The sequence below is a fragment of the Aotus nancymaae genome, unplaced genomic scaffold, assembly GCF_030222135.1.
Source record: "Aotus nancymaae isolate 86718 unplaced genomic scaffold, 86718_ANA_hifiasm-v0.15.2.pri h1tg000267l, whole genome shotgun sequence".
Classification (NCBI taxonomy): domain Eukaryota; kingdom Metazoa; phylum Chordata; class Mammalia; order Primates; family Aotidae; genus Aotus; species Aotus nancymaae.
Window position 1 is genome coordinate 831,312 of NW_026988682.1, and position 22,482 is coordinate 853,793.

Consider the following 22,482-nt stretch of genomic DNA (forward strand, 5'->3'; position numbering starts at 1 on the left):
AGGCATGAGCCACTGCATCCAGCCAGCTCGCTATGAATTTTATTGCTGTTGTACACTTTATATGGGAATGTAGGACAAGTTTTCTAAAAAAAAAAACAAACAAAAAAAACTCCTAGGTCCTCCCTCCTAGAGTTTGCTCTAACAAACCCCTGCTGTAAGTCCAGGGACTTGAAAATACTTCCAACTCTAGCTCAGTGAATTCCATTTCAATACCCCTAATTATGCCACTTCTCAGCAGAAAGTAGCCTAATTAACTGTATCATCTGCCTTCCATAAAAATGGAATGGAATTTGACAGTGGGGAATTAAACCTGGGCAGTTTAACTTCAAAATGAATTTTAAAACTTCTTTTTTCCTTTCTCTTGGGCTTCAGGAGATAACTTTGAAGCAAAATACAGAAGCCTTTTCCTTTAGCCTTAAAATAGACTCCACATTCCTCCCTTTCTCACTGTATACACTCCCTGCACATTCATCTAACTGCATGCTAGTATCTATGATGTGCCTTCTAGACATTCCAGGAGCTAATCTTGAGACAGACAGACCAAGTGTGGAGACCCACCTGCAAAATTCCAGAGATTACTTCAATGTGGCTAGTTAACAACTCAGCCATTGTTGAGATGATGTCAGCCTGAGGTCCAGGTAACTGGGGCCCAAGATAGCAACAAAAACAAGACACACAGATCCTGTACTCAGCACAATGCTTGCATGCCCTCTTATCAAGTTTTCCTCTTTTAAACCCCTGCCTTCTCCTGAAAAAGTCAAAATGGTTGCTTTGGATGGGAATTTGGCCACTTCCCCTTTACTAGTTGGGGTTAATAAAGTCACTTTATTTCTACTAGGCCTCGCTCTTCTTCACTGGGCTCTGCGGGCAGCGGGCATGTGGACTGTGTTACTCTGCATTCAGTTACTCTGATGTAGTAAGCACAGCACCTCTCATGTATGTGCTTATTAACCAGGTGGAAAAGATGTCTCTCTCTTTTTTTTTTTAAGAAACAGGGTCTCACCATGTTGCCCAGGTTGATCTTGAACTCCTGACCTCAGGTGATCCACCTGCCTCGGCCTCTGAAAGTGCTAGGATACTGGCGTAAGTCACCATGCCCAGCCAAAATGTCTCTTTTCTAAAGTGCCTTTCAGTTATTTTGCCCATTCCTTTAGTCAAATTGATAGTATTTCTTATTAATTTGTAGCAGTACCTTGTTTATTTTGCACATGAGTCTTGTTGGATACATGTATTGAAAATCTTTTTCTCCAGTCTGTGGTCATCTTTTCTCTATATTAATGTTTATCTTTTGTTGAACGGAAGTTCTTGATTTTAATGAAACCAAATTTATTAGCCTCATCTTGTATGGTGCTTTTGTGTTTCGTTGAAGAAATCTTTCCTCCCTCACCTGGGTATGGGGGCTCACACCTGTAATCTCAGCACTTTGGGAGACTGAGGCAGATGGATCACTTGAGACCAGGATTTCAAGACCTGCCTGGGCAACAGAGTGAGACTTCACCTTTACAAAGAAAAAAATAAATAATAAAGAAATCTTTATCTTCCCCAAAGACATGAGGCTAGTCCCCTTTGTTTTCTACTAGGAGGATTATAGCTTTAGTCTTTAGTTAAATCTGTCATATCCATTTCGTTAATCTTTGTGTTAGGTGAGAGTAAGTGTCAGATTCATTTTTTTCTAATATAGATACCCAATTGACCCAGCAACCACTTTTTGAAAGGTTCATCATTTACAAATTAAACCTTGGTGTTGCCTTTGTCATAAGTCATGTGACCACATGTATGAGATTTTTTCTAGGCATTTTTGTCTTCCATTGGTCTGTCCATCCATCCTTATGTCAATAAAGGATAGACTTTCAGGCCGGGCGTGGTGGCTCATGCCTGTAATCCCAGCACTTTGAGAGGCCAAGGAGGGCAGATCACAAGGTTAGGAGATCGAGACCATCGTGGCCAACACGGTGAAGCCCCGTGTTTACTAAATACACAAAAAATTAGCTGGGTATGGTGGTGCATGCCTGTAGTCCCAGCTACTCAGGAGGCTGAGGCAAGAGAATCACTTGAGCATGGGAGGCAGAGGTTGCAGTGAGCCGAGATCACGCCACTGTACTACAGCCTGGTGACAGAGGAAGACTCCATCTGAACAACAACAAAAAAAAGGCAGACTTTTTCAGAGGTGTATTTAGGCACAACAATGGGGGAGGGGCCTCCGGACCTCCAGACCCTGTAGAGGGGGTGAAACCCACACCCTAGATTAATCAGATCAGCAAGGCCCCCTCCTCCATCAGGACAACCCCAGCAGGGCTCCGTCTTATTCACCCTCTGGCACAGCTCCATCCTCTTCACACTCTGGCTTTCCATTTTCTGTGGCTCTGGCCTCTGCACCTTACCTTGTGTGTGTGTGTGTGTTGCTTGTGCATTTCTAAAAGCTCAGCTGTGCATTTGAAGACAGGGATGATGTATTTTATCAGCTGTCCTGGATATTTTGAAGCAGAAGACTTTTCATTTGGTCTAATCTGCTACTTTGTTGGAAATGGAAAATACCAACTTCAAGAAAAAGGGGAAACTTACCAGCAGAGAGCTGAAGACACCACAGTATTCCCTAAATGATGTTTAGAAACAGAAGAGAAGATGATACCTTTGATTAATCTCTGGCTGTCCAGAAACCTCTGTCTTGATGTTTATCAAAGAATCACAGAAGTCCTGGTTGGACATGGGCATCCTCTCTGATTCTGATGAGGTTCTAAGATGCCATGACAGCCCAGGAGGTACCTGCAACAAGCTGCCCTCTCAGTGGGCATGGCCTGAATGTCACAGAGCCTCCCTTCCTGTCATGTTTTCATAGTATCTATTCTGAATGTGGTTTTTAGTCTCTCACATTTGCCCCTCTCCTTTAGAAATAGATTTAGAAGGAATCCATGGTTGTTTGGATAAGCCTTCAATCCGGGGGTTTATGTAAACTTTGAGATAAAAATTTCTGTGTTAAAGCTCATGTGGACTTCAGTGTGCAATAATATTCCTCAGCAGAGTGCGGTGGCTCACACCTCTAATCCCAGCACTTTGGGAGGCTGAGATGGGAGGATCACTTGAGCTCGAGATTTCAAGACAGGCCTGAGGGCAACATAGTGAGACCCCATCTCTACAATATACACAAAAAATGAGCTGGGTGTGGTGGTGCACACCTGTGGTCCTAGCTACTCAGGAGGCTGAGGTGGGGGGACAGCTTGAGCCCAGGAAGTCGAGGCTGCAGTGAGCTGAGATGTCACTGCACTCCAGCCGGGGTGAGACAGTGAGGCCCTATCTAAAAAAAAAAAAAAATAGTTAAAAAAATATATTGCTCTTCATTTGTAAAACTGGTGGTCCTGAGGAGCTAGGAAGCGCTGTGATGATAGATCCTGTCCTGCCATTACTCATGATGAGAAAACCCATATTTAAAGCCACCTCAAAGGACACCCAGGTGTCTTTTTCAGAGGACTTTAGTATTACACTGTTGCTTTCTTTTTCTTTCTAAACTGTACCTTGGAGGAAGAAGCAATGCTCCTCCTCTCAGCTGACTCATTTTGCTTAACCCTGGAACATTATCTTAGTCTCCAGCACTCTCACATTGCAGAGAAAAAATCTTGCGTCATTCTCTCTGACCCCCTCGGCAAGTCTCCTCTTCACCTTCACAAGAAGAAAAGAGGAATGCCAGCAGGGAAGCTGTGTCCTGTGACTTCCACTGTGGCCTTAGAGAGAGGGGGGAGTAGCACTCCCCTGCATCCACACCTTTCTTCCCAGAAATAGGGCTAATTCACACATTCTGCTAAGGTTGCTTTCTGCTAAGCTTTTCATGGGTTACCCCTAAACATCAAATTCTAGCCCCCCTCCCTTCTGTGTTTTGAACAACGAGCAGCCAAGCACACATGTCTCCAGGGACATTCGTATCTGCAGACAACTCGTGAGGCCAGGAGGCGGGGGTGGGGCTGACCCTCCAGTGAGGCTGACCTAGAACTGCTGGGAAAGACCCACTTGGAAGGCTAACTCCACCCACATGACATGATCGGTGCCAAAGGGGGAATGCGGAAAGTCAGTGCCACCTCCTTTGTGCGGTCCTGGGTGGTGTCATAAAAAAGACGTGTGCTTTGGGGCCAGAGAGATGAGTCTCTAAAGCCAGAGGGCAGAGCCCAGCTGAGCACCCATGACACTCCCAAGCACCTTTTGTGTCCTTCTGCCTGAAAGCTCCAAGGGCAAAGGCCCAGACACAGTGGCTGGAGCAAGGGCAGCTCCCAAATGAGCAGTCTGAATTGTGAAGTTTCTAGTCCTGCTGGGTGTCACAAACTCACCCCCTTCTCTGTTGCTAGGGTTTCAGGGTAGGCAGAATGGCCCCAAAGATACCCCAGTCCACAGAGTCTGTGAATACTCAGTATTATATGGCAACAAGGACTTCGCAGGTGTACTCAAGGGTTAGGATTTCAAATGGGGAGATCACCATGGACCATCCAGGTTAAATTAGTTCAATCTAACCCAGTGAGCTTTAGCAGAAAATTTTCTGTGGCTGGGGGCAGGAGAGATGAGTCAAGAGGGGGAGGGGGTATCAGAGATTCAGAATGCCACCTGGAATCTAATACCATGTGAGACATTTGTGTTGCACCCAGACTTTCAAAACAAGATTCCAGCTATCCTTCTGTGTTACCCTCCCAGGAATACCAGAAAGAAAGGGAGGGAGAATTGTCCATCCAGTTCTAATGAGGAGCCCCAGGAAGACAGAAGTTGTGGTTTGCCTATAGCAGCTTTTCTCATTAGTAGGAAGTACTACCCATATGGGGTCGGACTCCAAACACACAGCTCTCAGCCCAGGAACCTTCCAGAGACCACCACAGGAAGGAGGTGTAAAATGTCAGCCTGTCTATTCACCTTTCTGTAGATGGTAAAGATGGTTCCGATGGAGGCCAGGCAGTCAATATTGGAAGATCCATCCAGTGGGTCAAAGCAGACCACATATTTCCCCTAAATCAGAGAGGGAAGCACCAGCTGGTCAGCACATCTTCCCATGAGCACGATTGCTCTATGTCAGGGCTGGGCATGGCAGAGGACACGACATTGAAAAGAGACTGAGAACCACAGCATATCCTTATCAAAAAACACCATAACTTATGGAGGGCAGGGCACCAGCTTACACACAAATACTCCTCTGAGTTTTGTATCCATCTCACCTGTCCAATACGAAGACCAGAAGATAAAGTGGGTGAGGTCTTGAGAGACCCATGTCCCCCACACCCACCCACTCTGCTGTCACAGACAGTTCCAGCCATGAAGGGAAGTCCCCAGATCCTTTTCATAGCCCGAGGTGTTCAAAGTCCTGAGAGGCCCTTAGTGATGGAGACTGGAGCCCACAGGCCAATTAAACACTGGTAATGCCACTTCAAGTGAAATGAGGGTCATTTCTCCCTCCACTTGAATTACTTTTCCTTACTTTTCAGTGAGTATTGGCCAAGCTTTGTTTCTGTTTTTTTTCCTTGCTCTGCCGGAGGAGAAAAAAAAGTTAGATAATCTGTAAACTTGGAAATTCCCTGACATTGCTATAATAATCCAATTTTCAAAAAATAATCCAATTTAGCCCATTCATGCAGGCATGCATGCATTCAGTAGATTCATGTTGAGCTTCCAGCATACGCTGGGAACTGTTCAAGGCCTGGGGTTTGTTTCTGCAGGGCAGCGATCCTGGCAGCAAGACTGGACTTCCTGGCACTGACATTCCAGTGGGAGAACAGACAGGCAGCACGCAGGTCAGCACGAACACAATCAGGCTGTGGCACGTGCCCTAAGGAAAACCCACACAGGCTGGGGGCTGGAGAGCCATAGGGGGTCACATTGGACAACAGGCCTGACTAGAATTAAGGAATGAAGACACACATAGAGACCTAGGGAGCGGAACTGGGTTTTTTTCTTGTTGTGTTGTGTTGTGTCATGTTGTGTTGTGTCATGTTGTGTTGTTTTGAGACAGTCTCACTCTGTTGCCCAGGATGGAGTGCAGTGGTATAGTCACAGCTCACTGCAGCCTAGAGATCCTGAGCTCAAGCAATCCTCCTACCTCAGCCTCCCAAAGCACTGGGATTGCAGGCATGAGCCACTGCATCCATACTAGAGAGGAGAATTTTAGGCAGAGAGATCAGCAGGTGTGGAGTATTCAAGAAGTGGCTGGGGCCGGCTGCAGTGGCTCATGCCTGTAATCCCAGTACTTTGGGAGGCCAAGGCAGGCGGATCACTTCAGGCCAGGAGTTCGAGACCAGCCTGGCCAACATGGTGAAACACTGTCTCTACTAAAAATACAAAAATTAGCCCAGTGCAGTGGTGCATGCCTGTAATCCTAGCTACTTGGGAGGCTGACGTGGGAGAATCACTTGAAACTGGGAGGCGGAGGTTACAGTGAGCCAAGATTGCACCATTGCACTCCAGCCTGGGCAACAGAGCAAGACTCCATCTCAAAATAAATAAATAAATAAGAGCTGGCATGAAGACCTACATGGCTCAGGCCTGTCAGAGAAGCAATGGTTGATGAGTAGATTAGACTGGAGAGAGGAACGAGGCTCATATCAGCTGAAACTGAAAGCTGGGAGTAACAGGTCTGATGTAGCTTCAATTACATGAGACAAGCATGAAGGTGCCTTACATGGTTCCTGGCATAGAGCAGAGGTTAAATACATTTGTCTTTATCTTATTTTCTATTCCTCTAGCTAATCACAAAGAAATGGCCTCTTGTCCCCAATCCCCAGTGTGTAAAACAAGGGCAAATAGCCCCAGCTCTATTTACTGTGTTGCAGCTGAATTGAACCTTGTGGCCATCAGCAAACCCCTGTGTAGAATAAGCTGCGTGTGAACCCATAGCGAATGCAGACCCTCCCAGCCATGCCTCACACACTGACCTCACCGCCCTATGAGGCAGAAGCACAGGAGGCTTGTGGCTTCGTTTCTGGACCAGTATAACAGCTTGTCAGGCACAAAGAAATCTCTGCTGAAACCGTAACCCCTTGCAAAGTGTGGGCCGGGGGCGGGGGTGGAGATGAGAAGGAGGGTGTATAGCACAGCTCTTCCTTGGACCCCTGGAATCCACAAGGTTAAGCCCCCCAGAATGTGGTACTTGTTACTGATAAATTGAACAACCATGAACAAGTGCCCACCGAGGCGGTTCCGACATCATTCTGAACTATTTCCTGACACACTGTCCTCCTGCGGAGCCTTCTTTCACTAGACGGCACAAGATTTCCAACTAGAGTTATGCAATCCTTTGTTTCCAGAAAACAAATGTTAAGAAACAGAGGAGGGCCGGGCGTGGTGGCTCATGCCGGTAATCCCAGCACTTTGGGAGTCTGAGGCAGGTGGATCACGAGGTCAAGAGATCGACAACATGGTGAAACCCTATCTCTACTAAAAATACAAAAAATTAGCTGGGTTTGGTGGCACGTGCCTGTAATCCCAGCTACTCAGGAGGCTGAGGCAGGAGAATTGCCTGAACCCAGGATGCAGAGGTTGTGGTGAGCCGAGATTGCGCCATTGCACTCCAGCCTGGGTAAGAAGAGCGAAACTCTGCCTCAAAAAAAAGAAACAGAGGAAAACCCAGGAATGAAAGAACAGCAAGGCAGCTTATTCCCGGCTCAGTACCACCATCTACTGGCGAGCCCGGGCACCGCAGCCCCAGAACGCACCCTCTTCTCCTTGTCGGTGATGATGGCCTCCTTATTCTCTTCTGAGACCAGGACGCAGGTGCTGTAGGAGGATTGGAGCATGTTGATCACCAGGGAATTGGATAGCAGATCCAGATCCTTCACCTTGTCTCCCGTCACGTTCACGCTTCCTGTGATTCCAAACCTCAGAAGACAAAAGGCTGAATGAAGTCACTAGGGGGTCTTAACTCCAGCAAAGAGCCCGGGACCCCAAAACTCCAGCAGTGCGTCCCCCTCTTGTTCTGTGCCTCTGGAGTCTCCAAGTCACACGTGCAGAAGAAGGTGACTATGCCTCGCAGGGTGCCTCTCAGCCCTGCCTCCCTCACACCTTGGAGTCGTCATATTTTCTTAGCCTCCCAATGAGATCACCCAGGATTCAGTTTCACTAAAACACAAACCCACACTCAGAACGGGGAGGTGGAGCAGATGGGGAGCTCATCCGATCAGACCCATTGCTGTAACTGAGGACTCCAAAAGTAAAGGGCCGTGGCCTCCAGCCCTGGAATTTCAAGTCTTTGTGGATTCTCCTCACACAGTGCCCTACTGGGATGAATTAAAATTGCCCTGTGCTAGCTTGGTGTTACTTGAGCTGAGAAGGAATTTGGGGGGCAGACGTAACTTATTTCATTTGCTTCTTCACTGCAATCCTAAGCAATGTAAGAGAGTGCTACTATGAGAATTCTATGTAGGTCGGGTGTGGGGGCTCATGCCTGTAATCTTAGCACTGTGGGAGGCAGGGCTCGGTTGAGCCCATGAGTTTGAGACCAGTCTGGGCAACAGAGTGAGACCCCCCATCTATACAAAAAAGTACAAAAATTAGCTGGATGTGGTGGCATGCGCCTGTAGTCCCAGCCACTCAGGAGACTGAGATGAAAGGATCACCAAAGCCTGGGGAGGTGGAAGTTGCAGTGAGCAGTGATCATGCCACTGCACTCCAGCCTGGGTGATGGAGTAAGACCTCAAAAAAAATTGTATCTAGAGGCTTTGGGTTTTAGAGTATTCATATGAAAATGGCTCCCCACTTTCACCCTCACTCCTTCAGGAGGTTCTCAACACAGCAGCAGGAGGGGTCCTCCTAAAGTGCCCTCCAGTCTCACCCAGAGGCAAAATCCAAGTCCCCAAGTGGGTGTCAGGTGCTACCATGGAATCTCTGTGCCCGGGATGGCATGACTGCCTGTCCTTCTTGTCCTCACTGGGCCAGCCCCAGCCTCTGAATCCTCCAAGGCACACACCTGCCTTGTGACTGACTGCCCAGTGACCCTGCCACTCCCACTTAGGATACTTTTTCTCAAGAGCCACTTGTCAGCCATCCCAGTCAAGCCTGGGCTTGAGGATTCTCTCAGTGGTGCCTTCTCTGGAGGTCTATCCAGAGTGGCATCACCTGGTCCCCGACATCTTACTTGATGCATTTTCTCCTCTGCTCTGACCACCATCTAGCTCCCGTTCATTGTCTGTGAGCTCTACAGTGGCAGGGATCTTTTTTCCATCTTGGGGGAAGCCATATCCGTTGTGTGTCCACCCTGCCCCACTGCAGTGAGGCTGAGCCACCCAGCCTCCCTCTCACATTCCAACAGCTACAGACACCCTGGGCAAGCACCCAGCGAGGGGCTCCAGTCCTCACCTTGATTAATGATGTTCCCACCACAGCAGTGCTCTCTACTCAGCTTTCTTCCCACTCTTCCTCCTTTGCCTCTCTGGGATGCCTCCCTGGTCCTCTCACATGTGCCCCACGCACCAGGCACACCCGATCATTCCTCTGCAGTGCTCACCATGCTCACAGACCAGCTTCCTGCTGTATAACCTGCTTGCAGAGGGCAGGGCCTGTCCTTCTGTCTGTTTCTGCAGTGTCCAGACCCACAGCACATACTCTATGTCTCTTCACTGAGTAATGAGGAAAGGATGGCAAAAAAGGAATTTCCCTTCCCTCCCAATGTGAATGCCATCAATTTGCAGAAGGAAATCTCAGGTGGTTCTAACAAGCAGCCAAGGTTGAGAACTGATCTACCTTAAGCCAGGGACAAACTCATTTCCCACCCTCTTCCCTGAATGGCACCACCGCCTCACCCTCCAACACCACCCCCCACTCATGGGACATCATCTGGTGTCTGAAGAACCATGATATGGGCAATCAGCTGCCTTGGAAAACACTCCTGGCAGCCTCACCCCAAAGACTGTGCCTACTGGTCAAAACAAAAGCAAACAACAGCAGCCACAAAACTGGGTTGACTGCATCTGAATTTCAGGGGACCACAAATGCAGGCTCTGGTGTGATACGGAATCTGGGTTCACTTGCTGCTGGAGAATGAAGAGCCAGGGCCCAGGCCTGCAATGGGCAGAGCTAAGAAATAGGCTCTGTGCTGTACTTTGCAAATCCCCTCTGATCCATCTAACCACACCCCTCAGCCACCCCCTGCACCCTCCCTCCAGGTGCTGGGCAGCATCCCTCCACCTGGAAAGAATGGAAACTCCCCAGCAGATGTGAGTCCTCAGCAGTAGCATCACCTGAGATGATGGGTGAAGGGGGCTCTTTAGCCCATAGGACAATATCTTGCAGAGTTCTGACTGGCACTAAAGCTCACTGACAGTCTCTAAAGGAGTGTGCCATGAGAAAGCCAGGGAGAGGCTCCAGGCGGGCAGGCCAGCCTCTCTTCTTCCCGTAAAGAGAAAAAGAAAGAGAAGGGGAAAAGGAGACTCTCATAACTTTTCAATTGCATTCATGGAGGCTGTGCTAGAAATATCTCCCCAAAAGGAGCCAGGGGCTTGATGTCCCCTGCCTGAGGTGGTGGTGGGAGTGTGAGACAGGCCACACACAGCCTGGCTCCTGCAGGATGGATGACCACCCTTTCCCTCCCTGAGAAGTAATGTCTTTTAAAAATAAAATAATCCACCTGGGGAGTTGGGGAGAGATAGCATGGGAAGAAATGCCAGATATAGGTGACGGGGAGGAAGGCAGCAAATCACACTGCCATGTGTGTACCTATGCAACAATCTTGCATGTTCTTCACAGGTACCCCAAAACCTAAAATGCAATAAAAAAATAAAATAAAATAAAATAATCTGAGTATCTTCTTAGAAAGAAAGAATTTCTAGCCACCAGGCTTCTGCTGATGCCTCCCTGGGTGTCTCTTACACAGGGGCCAGAGAAGGATGCTATCTGAGTTGGCAGATTATGGGGTCCCAGCTGGGATACGGGGTCCCTGCTAGCCCCAGAACTCTGCTTCAGCCATCCCAAAGCGGATCCTTGATGCGGGACTTCCACGGGCTGCACCTGCCACCTAGTGGTCATCAGCAGCTCAGACACAGGCAAATCTGGTCTGGGCTTGGAGCCGCGGTAGTGACAGGCACTGGCTTGGATTACTGGGCAGGCACAGTTGAAGCCATCATCCATGAACTTGCTAACCCTGCAACAACTCTAAGAGTTAGGGGTGCTAGTTTCCTCTCCATTTCACAAATGGGTATCTGAGGTCCCAGCGAGAGTAAATCACTGCCCATTTTCACATGGTAGAACCTGCCAAGTTTATAAGCACCTCAATTATCCCACTCCTAGGGCCATTTTATCTCTTTGCTCAACTGCCACAAAGAGTTTTGCAGCAGATAAGCAAGGCCACGGCAGCCACTGCCTGGTCAAGATCCCTGCACAGAGCGGGAGCCTGATTTGTGTGGGTGACTCATCATCCTGAGGTGGGCTCAGGCCACCGTGCTAAGTATAGCAGGGCCCACACGGGGAGAGGCAAAGTCCCTGTCTGCCATCACTCAGCAGGGCTGCCACCCACAGGGGCAGGACAGGGACCTGCTGCTCTCACATTCTGGAAGACACTTAAATGCAGAGCATGGCTGTTATTGCCAAATGAGGTAAAAACACAGCAGAGGCATCCACACACAGGAAAAAGCAAGCATACTGCATCCTTAACCTGGGTCCTGATATTGGGGCAACTCCCCCCCCATATACATACAGCCTGCAGTGATCTTGATGATTACATCTTGTAATCTAATGCTATCACTGTTTGTGTTAAAAGCACTAAATTGTTCAGAATAAATATTTTAAATGATTTGACTTTGTTAGCTCTTCATTTTGAGTCTCTCTCATCCCTAAAATACGTGTTCCTTCAGTTCCTGAGAGGACCGCCCCTGGAATTACTACAAAGAAAAGGGAAGCCCAAAGAAAGCTGGGTTCTTTTTATCACAGGCTTAAACTGGATACTGAGCTGGGACCATCAGCACTGTAATGTGAACTTCGCCTCATCCGTGCTTGGATAAAGCACCAAAGAGAGCCCCATGGAAGAAACCTCTGTGCTCTCCATCCAGGACCAGCACCTCCCAGCTTCCTGCACACCAGTGGAGGTGAAGATAAAGAAAGAGTCACCACACAAGAACAGAAAATCAAACACCGCATGTTCTCACTCATAGGCAGGTGTTGAACAATGAGAACACATGGGCACAGGGAGGGGAGCATCACACACTGGGGTCTGTCGAGGGAAATAGGGGAGGGACAGTGGGGAGTGGGAAGTTGGGGAAAGATAGCATGGGGAGAAATGCCAGATATAGGTGACAGGGAGGAAGGCAGCAAATCACACCGCCACGTGTGTACCTATGCAGCAATCTTGCATGTTCTTCACATGTACCCCAAAACCTAGAATGCAATTAAAATAAATAATAATAAAAGGAAAGAGTCACAGAGAAGAAATAAAACACATAACCAGCAAAACACTCCTTTAGATGATGAGAGAGCAGATATAGGAAGGGACCCTACCAAGCTTCCTATGTCATGGATCATTCCCAGCTCCTAACATACTGGCAGAGGTTATGACAATAAAACATTCATATCTGCAAAAGACATAAAGAGATGTTCCAGGTCATCCCTCTACTTTGTGCCAGTGAGACTCTCTCTTGTGCAAATATAAGTCATTATAACATGATGCATGTTTTAATTCAACAAGCCACTGCACTTGGTATCTTATAATAACTGGAAAAATTATATGTATATTTCTCCATAGCATGTTTTTGTTCCTTTCTCGAAACAAGTCAAAGTCCCCTTTATCAGAGCACACATGGTAGAAACTTGAAATGCAGTTTCCAACTAGGGCACACAGTGCCAATAGGCTCTGGACCCCAGCTCCCACACCCCAGCTTGGGCCTGGGGTACTCTGTGCCCCATGCCTGCTCCCCAGGACTCACAGGTGGGCCAGACCGGCCTTGTGCATGGCCGAGGAGATGGCTTTGATGGCCATCAGCATGGAGTTCAGCAGCTGGGTGAGCTCCCCCATCCCTTTGGCCTGACGCCCCTTTTCCATTACGTAGCGGGTCAGGGTGAGCATGTCAGTTTTGAAGGGGCTTCTGTCCATCATTGTGGCTGGAATGCTTCAAATCCTTTTCTCCCAGCAGGAAACCTTGCTTATCTCTGAGAGCTGCGGCTCTGCAGTGTGGAAGCCAATAAGAAACCTGTGTTGGCCCTGCCAGGACCTCTAAGGGAAAGGGCCCAAAACACATAACTGAAACACCTGCTGGAGGCCTTAAGGAACTCCCTCTGGGCTCAGGGACTGTGGCAGCTGCCAGGGAGCCACTACAGTCTGTAAATAGGATGGGCTGCCCAGAAATGCAGAGCTGCTTTCTCCTGGTGACCACCCCCTTTCAAGATACCAAGAAGCCACCATTTAGGCACAGATGGGAGGTGAGAAATCCAGCTGATTAAAAAATGATACATAAAACCCTTTTATTCCAGGCTCCAAAGGTTTCTTCACATACAGTGACTGCAGAGCCTGCCTCTCCCAAGGGCAGAGGGGGCAGATTGGCAGGTACCTTATCTGGGACATAGGTCACATAGTAAAATAATGGCAACTGGAGAATCCCTTTAGCCAGGGTTTGGAATGAGTTTGGAAAGAATGCTTTTCATTCCCAGTAAGCATGTATGACCATAGGATAGTCAGAGGGCACATCCAGACCTGGAAGAAAACTATCATATTCCCAGCACAGTGCCTGGCACCAGTGTTATTTTGTCAATATCTCTGGATGCCCACTTTTATAACAAAAAGTGCTTATTATAAAGGAAACACTAAAGAAGTGTATAAGGAAAAAAGTCACCACCAGCCCATGCTCCCATCCCACTCTCCAGAAATCACTGCTGCTAGGGCTGGTGATGGTCTGTGCCTCTGGGAGGCATGGGTGGGTGTGTGTATGGTGGTGGAAGCACACTTTCTCTAGGGCCAGGCATACCTGGCTCTGCATCCCACACTAGCTATCTGTTGGTTGCATGATTTGGGAAAGTTATTAAACCCCTTGGAACCTCAGTTGTCTCACTCGTAAATAAGGATAACCATAAAGCATCCGCCTTCTAGAGTGACTGCAATGAGATGCGCCTGGTGTGGTACCTGCTCCATTATTGCCCTTCCAGGCTTTCAATGTGCACACAACTATTGTGCAATCACATGTAATCTCATTTCACGCAACAGTAGACCATGCACATTTCTCTGAAGGTTTTTTCCCCTGACAGTTATGTCAATTACAATGTGTTCAGCTGCAAGTCACAGAACACCCAGAGCAATTTACACATGGGGGGTTATTTCCTCAAAGACCATGACTGCACTAGGTGGTGGTGACTGGCATGTGCTCAGCTGTTCGTGGCTCTGCCAGGACCCCCCTCTGCCTCGTCTCTGCCATCCTTGGTCTGTAGGATTGTGCCCCTTGCTTGGCATCCTGTGGGCACAAAATGTCACTGCAGTTCTGAACATCTAGCCCACATTGAAGATGCAAACAAGGGAGCAAGAGCAGCTCCGACCACATCAGTTCCCTTTTATCAGGAAAGAACAATTTCCCTGGACCCCATCCTCCCACCCACGTAGACGTCCCTGTGCACAGCGTCGGCCAGATCAGGGTCACTGGTGATGCCTGCAGCAGGAGCTGGGTGCTGGCATCGGATCAACCAAACTGGTCAAAAAGGGCAACCAAGCAGCTTAGACGGGCCTTGGTGCTCCCAATTTATGTGGAAACTTTCAGATAAAACTGAGATCTACCAGTAGATCATAATATGCAGGTTTAAGATCTCAAACACAGATATGTTATTTATCTTTTTTAGTTCCAGAAAGCAAATATGTCCACGTCATATGTCCAAGGCTGGTCCATGGCTGACCTGCTGCGGCAGCACACCGAGCGGCTGGTGGCGGAGTACCTGGAGTACTGCTCCCGGGAGCCTGGCACCCCCGAGTCGCCGCCGTCCATGGCCGAGACCGCTGCGCTGCACGCCATGGCCGCCGGTGTATGGAAACTCTACCGGTCCTTCTTCTCCGCCTACCTCGGCTACCCTGGGAACCACGTTGAGCTGGTGGTGAGCATGGCGGAGGCCCTGCTCTCTGACAGTCCTGTCTCCACCTGGGGCATTGTGGTGATGCTCCTGGCCTTTGCGGGGATGCTGCTAGAGAGGGGGCTGCCGGTGACCACCCGGTGGAAGAAGTGTGGCTTCCAGTCGTGGCTGAAGGAGCCGGAGGGTGACGTCGCCCGCCCGGGACTGCAGGTGCCTGGTGGCCTTGCTGAGCTCGTGGCTCGTGGGGCAGCACCGTGCCTGGCTGGAGGCTCAGGGTGGCTAGGATGGCTTCTGTTACTTCTTCAGGACCTCCTCTTCGCTAGCATTATGGAGAAAACTGCTGGTCCAGGTTTTCCTGTCACAGTTGTTAACAGCAGCATTCATCTACTTCTGGACGTGATAATTAGGAGTTTTAACATTTTTAACCCACTTCTACCTGCCCAACTGTGACCAACTAAGTGACTGAGGGGTGAGCGTGAGAACTGAGAGAAAGCACTGTCCTCCCACCCCAGATGTTTTTACCTGAATGCATACAAGGAGTCCTAAGGTGATGATTTGGCCAGTGTTTTAACTTGTGACAAGTACTCACGTGTGAGGACAAGAATGCAGATGGCTCTTCCTTGAGAATCGAGGAGTCTAACACCTCATTATGCCAAAGAATCTCAGAAGAAACTGCATTCCATTAAATGGGAAATAGGGTGCTATTTGCTGAAACTTGGATAAGACTGAATGTGAACTTCTCATCTCCACAACTTCATGTGCTGCTGACTCATTTTAATTTTGGTCACAGCTGGGGCAACACAAGCCCCAAAGCAGAAAAAGTCCCAGTTTAACAAGGAATGCCACCTTAAAATCATTTGTAAGGAATTCTTTGAGACCAAATCCTTTGAAATCTAATTCCTGGGACTTCTAGGTTTTTATAGTTAACATATTAATTAATAAATTTTTAACGTCAAAGTTTTAATAAATTTATATCTTAAAAATAAAAAAAATAAAAAATAAAAAGAAGTCCAAGTTAGCACACAAAGGTTTGCTGCACTGCAGTTTAGTTAAGCTTGCTCTTCAAATAATTCTACAATAAGCACCTTACATTTGGACAGGTGTTTGCGTATGATAAACCCCAGAAAAGGAAATGCTATGTGACTGTGTTCTAATTTTTTCAGGGGAGGTCTATTTTTATTTACAAGGAATATGCCACCTCCTAATAAAACAAATATAGGATTCCATCCCCCTTTTTGTGATTTTCATTCAGGATGAATGGAGAGAGGCAGACACCTCTATTCCAGTGTGTGGCACACATAATCCATTCAATTATTTGATTCAGTGGTGCTATTTTTACAGATGAGGAAACTAGGGCTCCCTAGGGAAAGCACAGCTACTAGCTGGAATCTCCGCCAAGGCTACCTGAAACCAGTATTCATTCAATTTTTTTTTTTTTTTTTGGAAATAGCATCTCACTCTGTCACCCAGGCTGGAGTGCAGTGGCGTGATCTCAGTTCACTGCAACCTCCACCTCCTGGGTTTAAGCAATTCTCCTGCCTCAGCATACCAAGTAGCTGGGATTACAGGCATACACCTCCATGCCCCACTAATTTTTTGTATTTTAGTAGACACAGGGTTTCACCATGTTGCCCAGGCTGGTCTTGAACTCTTGAGCTCAGGCAATTCACCCACCTCAGCCTTCCAAAGTGCTGGGATTACAGGCATGAACCACCACACCTGGCCATGTTCATTCTCATATGTGGTACTTTCCCTCATTCTAGGATGCTCCTCCTCCCTAGATGACTGAGCACCACACATGACAATGCACATACACCTGTTAACACAATTAGAACATAGAGTACGACATGAGCTTAGAACCAAATTTTAACAAGACAGATCACTAGGTGTAACAAAACAAGAATGTCTGTCTGGTTCAAACCAGAGTGTTGCTAAATCTATACCCAAAGGAAAGAAGGCTGGGCCAGGAATCAAAGACCTGGTATATGGCCTTAGGGCCCAGTCACAGCCCATGCACTCAGTGAAACTAGCACATGTCATTTGCGACCCCTCTGGGACTCAGATGCCTCAATTTAGAAATAAGATTTGGCCAGGCAAAGTGGCTCACCCCTGTAATCCCAGCACTTTGGGAGGCTGAGGCAGGGGGATCACTTGAGCTCAGGAATTCAAGACCAGCCTGGCCAACATAGAGAAACCCTGTCTCTATAAGAAATAGAAAAATTAGCCAGTGTGGTGGTGTGCACCTGTGGTCCCAGCTACTCAGGAGGCTGAAGTGGGATGATCACTTGAACCTGGGAGGCAGAGGTTGCAGTAAGCCAAGATGGCACCACTGCACTGCACCCTGGGTGACATCAAGGCTCTAACTTAAAAAAAAAGGGGGGGGGATTAGACCTCATGATCCCTAACTGTATTATTTTCACTTAGTTTTGAAAACACACATTATCACTGCTTCCAAGGATTTCCTAATCCAAATGAAAAGTGGTTGCCTTCATCATTCAGAACAATACTGTCACGTTGGGAAATACACTGGGAGACAGTTATCAGCAAGACAGACTTCTGCAACGGCTTCACTTCTGCCAGTTGCTAAGGGTGAGGCAAAGACACGGCTGTCATTTCTAGTTCATGTTTTTTCTGGAAGGTGCTACAATGCAGACATAGTAATCAGTCCAACTTCCCTAATGGAAGCTGGAGAAAGGGCCATTCCAGTGTGTTTTACTCTGTTTGTTCCTGTTTAATGAAAGACTCATCTAACTAAAGATGCTATTTTGTATTAATCCGTTCACCCTGACACTCAGTATCAGTTTAATAATAATAATAAGCTAATAACAGTAGCTATCCTCTTTTTGGTAAGAACATTTTAATTTTGATATCATGAGGATCAAACTTGGAAAACTCTTTTCCTTTCCCAAGAGCTTCTGGGAATTGTGAAAACAGCAGAACTTACCTTGATCCAAGCACGTCATGTTGCCAATAACAAATAAGCTTTGCCTTTCACATGGGGAGAGCAGAGATGATTCCCTTGATAGAATTATAAAAAGAGAATGGCTGGATCTTCCGAGTTCCAGGCCGGTAAATGACCTCAGGGTGAAGATGGAGGCCTGGTTGATTGGTTTTCAGGTTTCCTTTTGAAGCTAACATTGTTATCCGATTAAGAGGGTTTCCCCTGTGATGTTGCAAAACAATGCTGAGAATGTATATTGACACAAAAACACATACACAAATATTAACAGCAGCTCTAGTTAAACTGGGAACTGCAAACACCCAAAGGCTCAACATTGAATGGGTGAACACACTGGGAGAGCCACAAAATGGAAAACTATTAAATGACACACAAACACTAGTGCCATGTGGGGCACTTAGGCGAGGCTCAGAGGCACCGAGCTGAGTGACAGCAGCAGCCTCCAGTGAGTATCTACAGTTTGATTCCATTTGTAGAGGACTCTCCAGAATGCAAACCTGTGGGGACAGAGAACTCTCAGCAGCTGCCACAGGAATAGGGGTACAGGGAGGGGACAGGACAAGGGGGTCTCACATGATAGAACAGTTCTAGATCCCAATTATAGTCAGAATCCCAATTTCAAATTTTGCAAACTGAAATTCTGTACCCATTAAACAAGAACTTCCCATCCCCCTCTAGTCCCTGGCACCTGCCATTCTGCTCTCCATCTCTACGAATTTGGCTACCCTAGGCCCCTTATAGAAATGAAACATACACTACCTGTCCTGCTGCCACTGGCCTATTTCACTCAGCACGATGTCCTCACCATCCCCACGTGCTGTGGCGTGGGTCAGAGTCCCCTCCTCTCTCAGGCTCAACAGTGCTCCATGATATGGACACACGACAGTCTGTTTATCCATTCCTCCTCATGGCCACGTGGGCTGCCTCCACCTCAGGGCTAGTGTGATAATGCTGCCATGAGTGCAGTGTGCAAACATCTGTTCAAGGCCCTGCTTTTGATTCACTTGGGGATGTGTCCAGAAGCAGACCTGCAGGAAAATATGGTAATTCCATGTCTAATTTCCAGAGGAACTGCTACACCATTTTCCTCGGTGGCCATGGCATTTCACATTCCCCGGGGTGAGCAGGGATCCCGGGGTCCCCACCTGATTGCCAGCACTTGCAGTTTTTTGTTTGTTTGTTTTTATAGTAGCCATCCTCATGGGTGTGAAGTGGTTCCTCATTGTGGCTTAGAGTTGCATCATCCTAATGATTAGTGATGTTGAGCGTGTTTATTGGCCCCTCCTGTAATTCTTTTTATCATGTTTTATTAACATATCTGTTCATGACAGATTGGAAGTGAAACAAGCAAGCCAGTGCTTTGCGTGGATCTCTTGAGAGGCCCTGGTTGCCTGGCACTGTGGGTGTCAAGGACGAGCAGAAGCCTGAATAATTTGGGGATCAGGAGGGAGGGGGATTGGCCAGTGTCATTTATAAGTCAGCTCACTCCGTAAAGGGATCCAAGGGAAGGCCTGCTATTTCTGCTTCCCTCCAGCCCAGGCTGGCACCTGCACAGCTGTCATGCCTCTTTCAGCTACGTTTAAATGTTAGAAGTTTGAGTTACCTACGTGGTCTGAAATTGCAGCTGGTGACCTTTCAGCAAATGCCAAAGTTCTTTCAGGGCACACAACAGCCCAGACCACAGGGCGTCTGGAAGGCCCAGAGGAAGCGGGGGGCAGGGTCCAGCTCACAGTTTTTTCAGTGTCACTGATGCATCCAAAGCTATTTATGGGCTTGCTCTTCTTGCCGAAAGGTTCTCGCAGGCCTGCGTGGAAGGAGTGAGGACAGAGTCTCTGAACAGTAAGGCAGTCTTAGGGCAGTTCGCAGGCAGTGCCTCCACCTGAAGGCTAGGATCTGGGTTTTGACTCTAGAGGACTAGCTGAGGGCACATTCTCTGTTAGCAGAACTCTGCTAGGATGCTTTCCATGCACTCCCTCAAGTGATCCCAGCAAATGCTCTTGCATGAAACCTCAGCATTTCTGCTTCCAGCATGGCAGACCCTTTGGGATATCTGCTCAGCCCATGATTTGCATCTTTGAGAGAAGTGTGCCCTGCCCATAAGAAGAAAACCCAAGGCCACAATTGTCTTACATGACCCTGGTCTACGGCTGCAGCTAACTGGACACAAGCTAAGAGAGTTTTTTCCTCTGGGGAACTTGGTGTGAGACATGGAGACAGAGTGGACTGGATGGCCATGCTGGGATGAAGGATGTGTCCTTGGGATTAGGAAAGCAGTGGGTGCTGGGTTCAGGGGAGTCCCCTGAAGCTTTCCAACAAATTCCCTTTCTGCCTTAGCCAGGATAAATAAGTGTCTGCTACCTACGGTGAAAATGACCTTAACTACAATAGATAATACAATTAACATTTTGCAAATGAAGAAAGGGAGACTCAGAGAGGTTGGAAATGTTACCAAGCTTGGCCAAGCCTAGTGAGCATAGCCTACGTTATGGTGCAGCAGCGAATAAACCTGAAATCCCCATGGCTTAACACAGCAAAGGTTTGCATCTCCCTTCTGTCCCAGGCTCACACAGGCAGGGCAGCAGCTCCTCCAGGCTCCTGCCACCTGCACAAAGATGCATGGCATCAGAGGACAGCCCACCCTAATGTAGGTAATCAAGGCTGATCTCATCTTAATTCTTCCTTTAGTTAGATCTGCAAAGACCCTCATTCTAAATGGGGTCACATTCACAGGTTCCAGGTTTTGCACATGGACGAGTCTTTTGGGGGAACACCTTCAGGCTGCCACAGGCATCTTGAAACTCCTCCCAATTCTGGACATGGGGACTAGGCCACAGTGGGAAACTCTGGGAACCAGTGATGCTCAGGTGAGATTTGACCTCCCTCCTGATCACAGGGAGTTCCATCAAATGCCCGGTGGCACATGCTATTGCTAGCCTGCCATGGTGGCCAGGCCAGGGAGTCAGATGCCTCCAGTTGAGCTGGACGGATGCTTTCCTAACCTTTGACAAAGGTGGAGCAGCTCCTCTGTAGATTTGCTTAGAAGACTTAGAATGTGACTTTCAGGTCAAGTATGATCCTAACTGGGAAGTGAGGCTACGGAATCTAAGAGTGCTGTAGGAAAACAGCACTGGGGTGTGGGGTGCCATCTCAATAGCAGAAAAGGGTCAGATGGGTTGGCTCATGCCTGTAATCTCAGCACTTTGGGAGGCTGAGGTGGGCAGATCACTTGAGGTCAGGAGTTCAAGACCAGCCTGGTCAACATGGTGAAACCCCATCTCTACTAAAAATACAAAAATTAGCCAGGCATGGTGATGCATGCCTGTAATCTCAGCTACTCGGGAGGCTGGAGCAGGAGAATTGCTTGAACCTGGGAGGTAGAGGTTGCAGTGAGCCAAGATCAGGCCCCGGGAACTGTAGGGTGTTTCCCGATGGAGGACGCCCCTCCCCCACAGAGCTGAACCGTCCCGGGTTCAGCCGTGTTTCCAGAGGGGCCCTCTTTGTCCTGTAATCTCTTGGCTTGCCTCCTTGCCACAGTTCCCCTTGCTGGCCCAGAGGGGACACAGTCTCGTTCACTTTGTTCAAGGAGCCGCTGCTCCCCGCCCCCCGTGCAGGCCGAGCGGCTGCTCCGGTCCAACCAGCGGCGCTGGGAATGCGGGGAGCTTCTCCGCGCAATTAAAATCCGCTGCCCTGTGTGCCGCTGCGTCAGCCGAAGCATCGGCTCTGAGATTCGTGGCACTCCCTTGCCCGGGGGTCTCCTGGCTTGGCTCCCTGCTTCAGCTCCCCTTTCTGGCTCAGAGGGAACTCTGTCTCTCTCGCTCTGCGCAAGAAGCCACTGCCCCCCGCTCCAGGGCGTAGGCTGAGCGGCCACTCCGCTCAAACCAGCGGCGCTGGAGACCCGTGGGGCTTTTCCTCCTGTGAATCTCCTGGTCTGTGGGCAGTAAAAGTCCGTCTGGAAATGCGGCGTCCACTCACCCTCTGCGCCTTCTCTCGGAGCTGCAATCCCGACTTCCTCTTAAGTGGCCATCTTGGATCGATCCCCAAAATGACTATCTTTAGAAAGAAATTATGTCAATTTCTTTTGCCATTCCTAGATTTAAATGTAGGTTTCTGGTTCATTCATAGGTATGAATTATAAATGAATTCATTAATTAATGTCTTTGTCATGTGTAATTTTTTGTAATCGGTATTGCCTTATTTTTTTTCAGCCTTTTATTAAAGGTAATATGCTTATATTCTACTTTCATCTTAAATCTGAAAAGGTCCTAATGATTATTCATGGATCTTGTTTCACAGGTGAAGAAAACTGAATCCTGTAAGAGTTAGAATACATATTCAGGGTTGTATATAGTAACTCGTATGCAGAGCTTGGCCTATAGCTATGGTTTTTTCAATTCCTAGTCCAATAGAAATAATTCAGTAATATAAAATATTCATTGATTAATGTATTGATGTGGCTGGTACTTAATATTAGTGCATAAAGTCACCAGGAAATTTATTCAAAGACGTCTGTATATTTAATCTGTTCTCTTTAAATCTAT

At 48.0% G+C, this 22,482-nt stretch overlaps 1 protein-coding gene and 1 pseudogene across 1 annotated transcript in view; one reads left to right on the forward strand and one right to left on the reverse strand.

The window, feature by feature from the left end:
• Window positions 1–13,036, reverse strand: part of LOC135273122 (fructose-1,6-bisphosphatase isozyme 2-like) — a 41,657-nt gene extending 28,621 nt beyond the window's left edge. The window contains exons 1-3 of the mRNA XM_064372045.1: window positions 12,867–13,036; window positions 7,674–7,836; window positions 4,885–4,977 (exon numbers count right to left, since the gene is read on the reverse strand). Coding sequence (XP_064228115.1) covers window positions 4,885–4,977; window positions 7,674–7,836; window positions 12,867–13,036 — 426 coding nt within the window. The remainder of the gene's footprint in view (window positions 1–4,884; window positions 4,978–7,673; window positions 7,837–12,866) is intronic.
• A 1,769-nt stretch (window positions 13,037–14,805) lies between these two features.
• Window positions 14,806–15,385, forward strand: LOC135273118 (bcl-2-like protein 10; annotated as a pseudogene).
• Window positions 15,386–22,482: the final 7,097 nt, after the last annotated feature.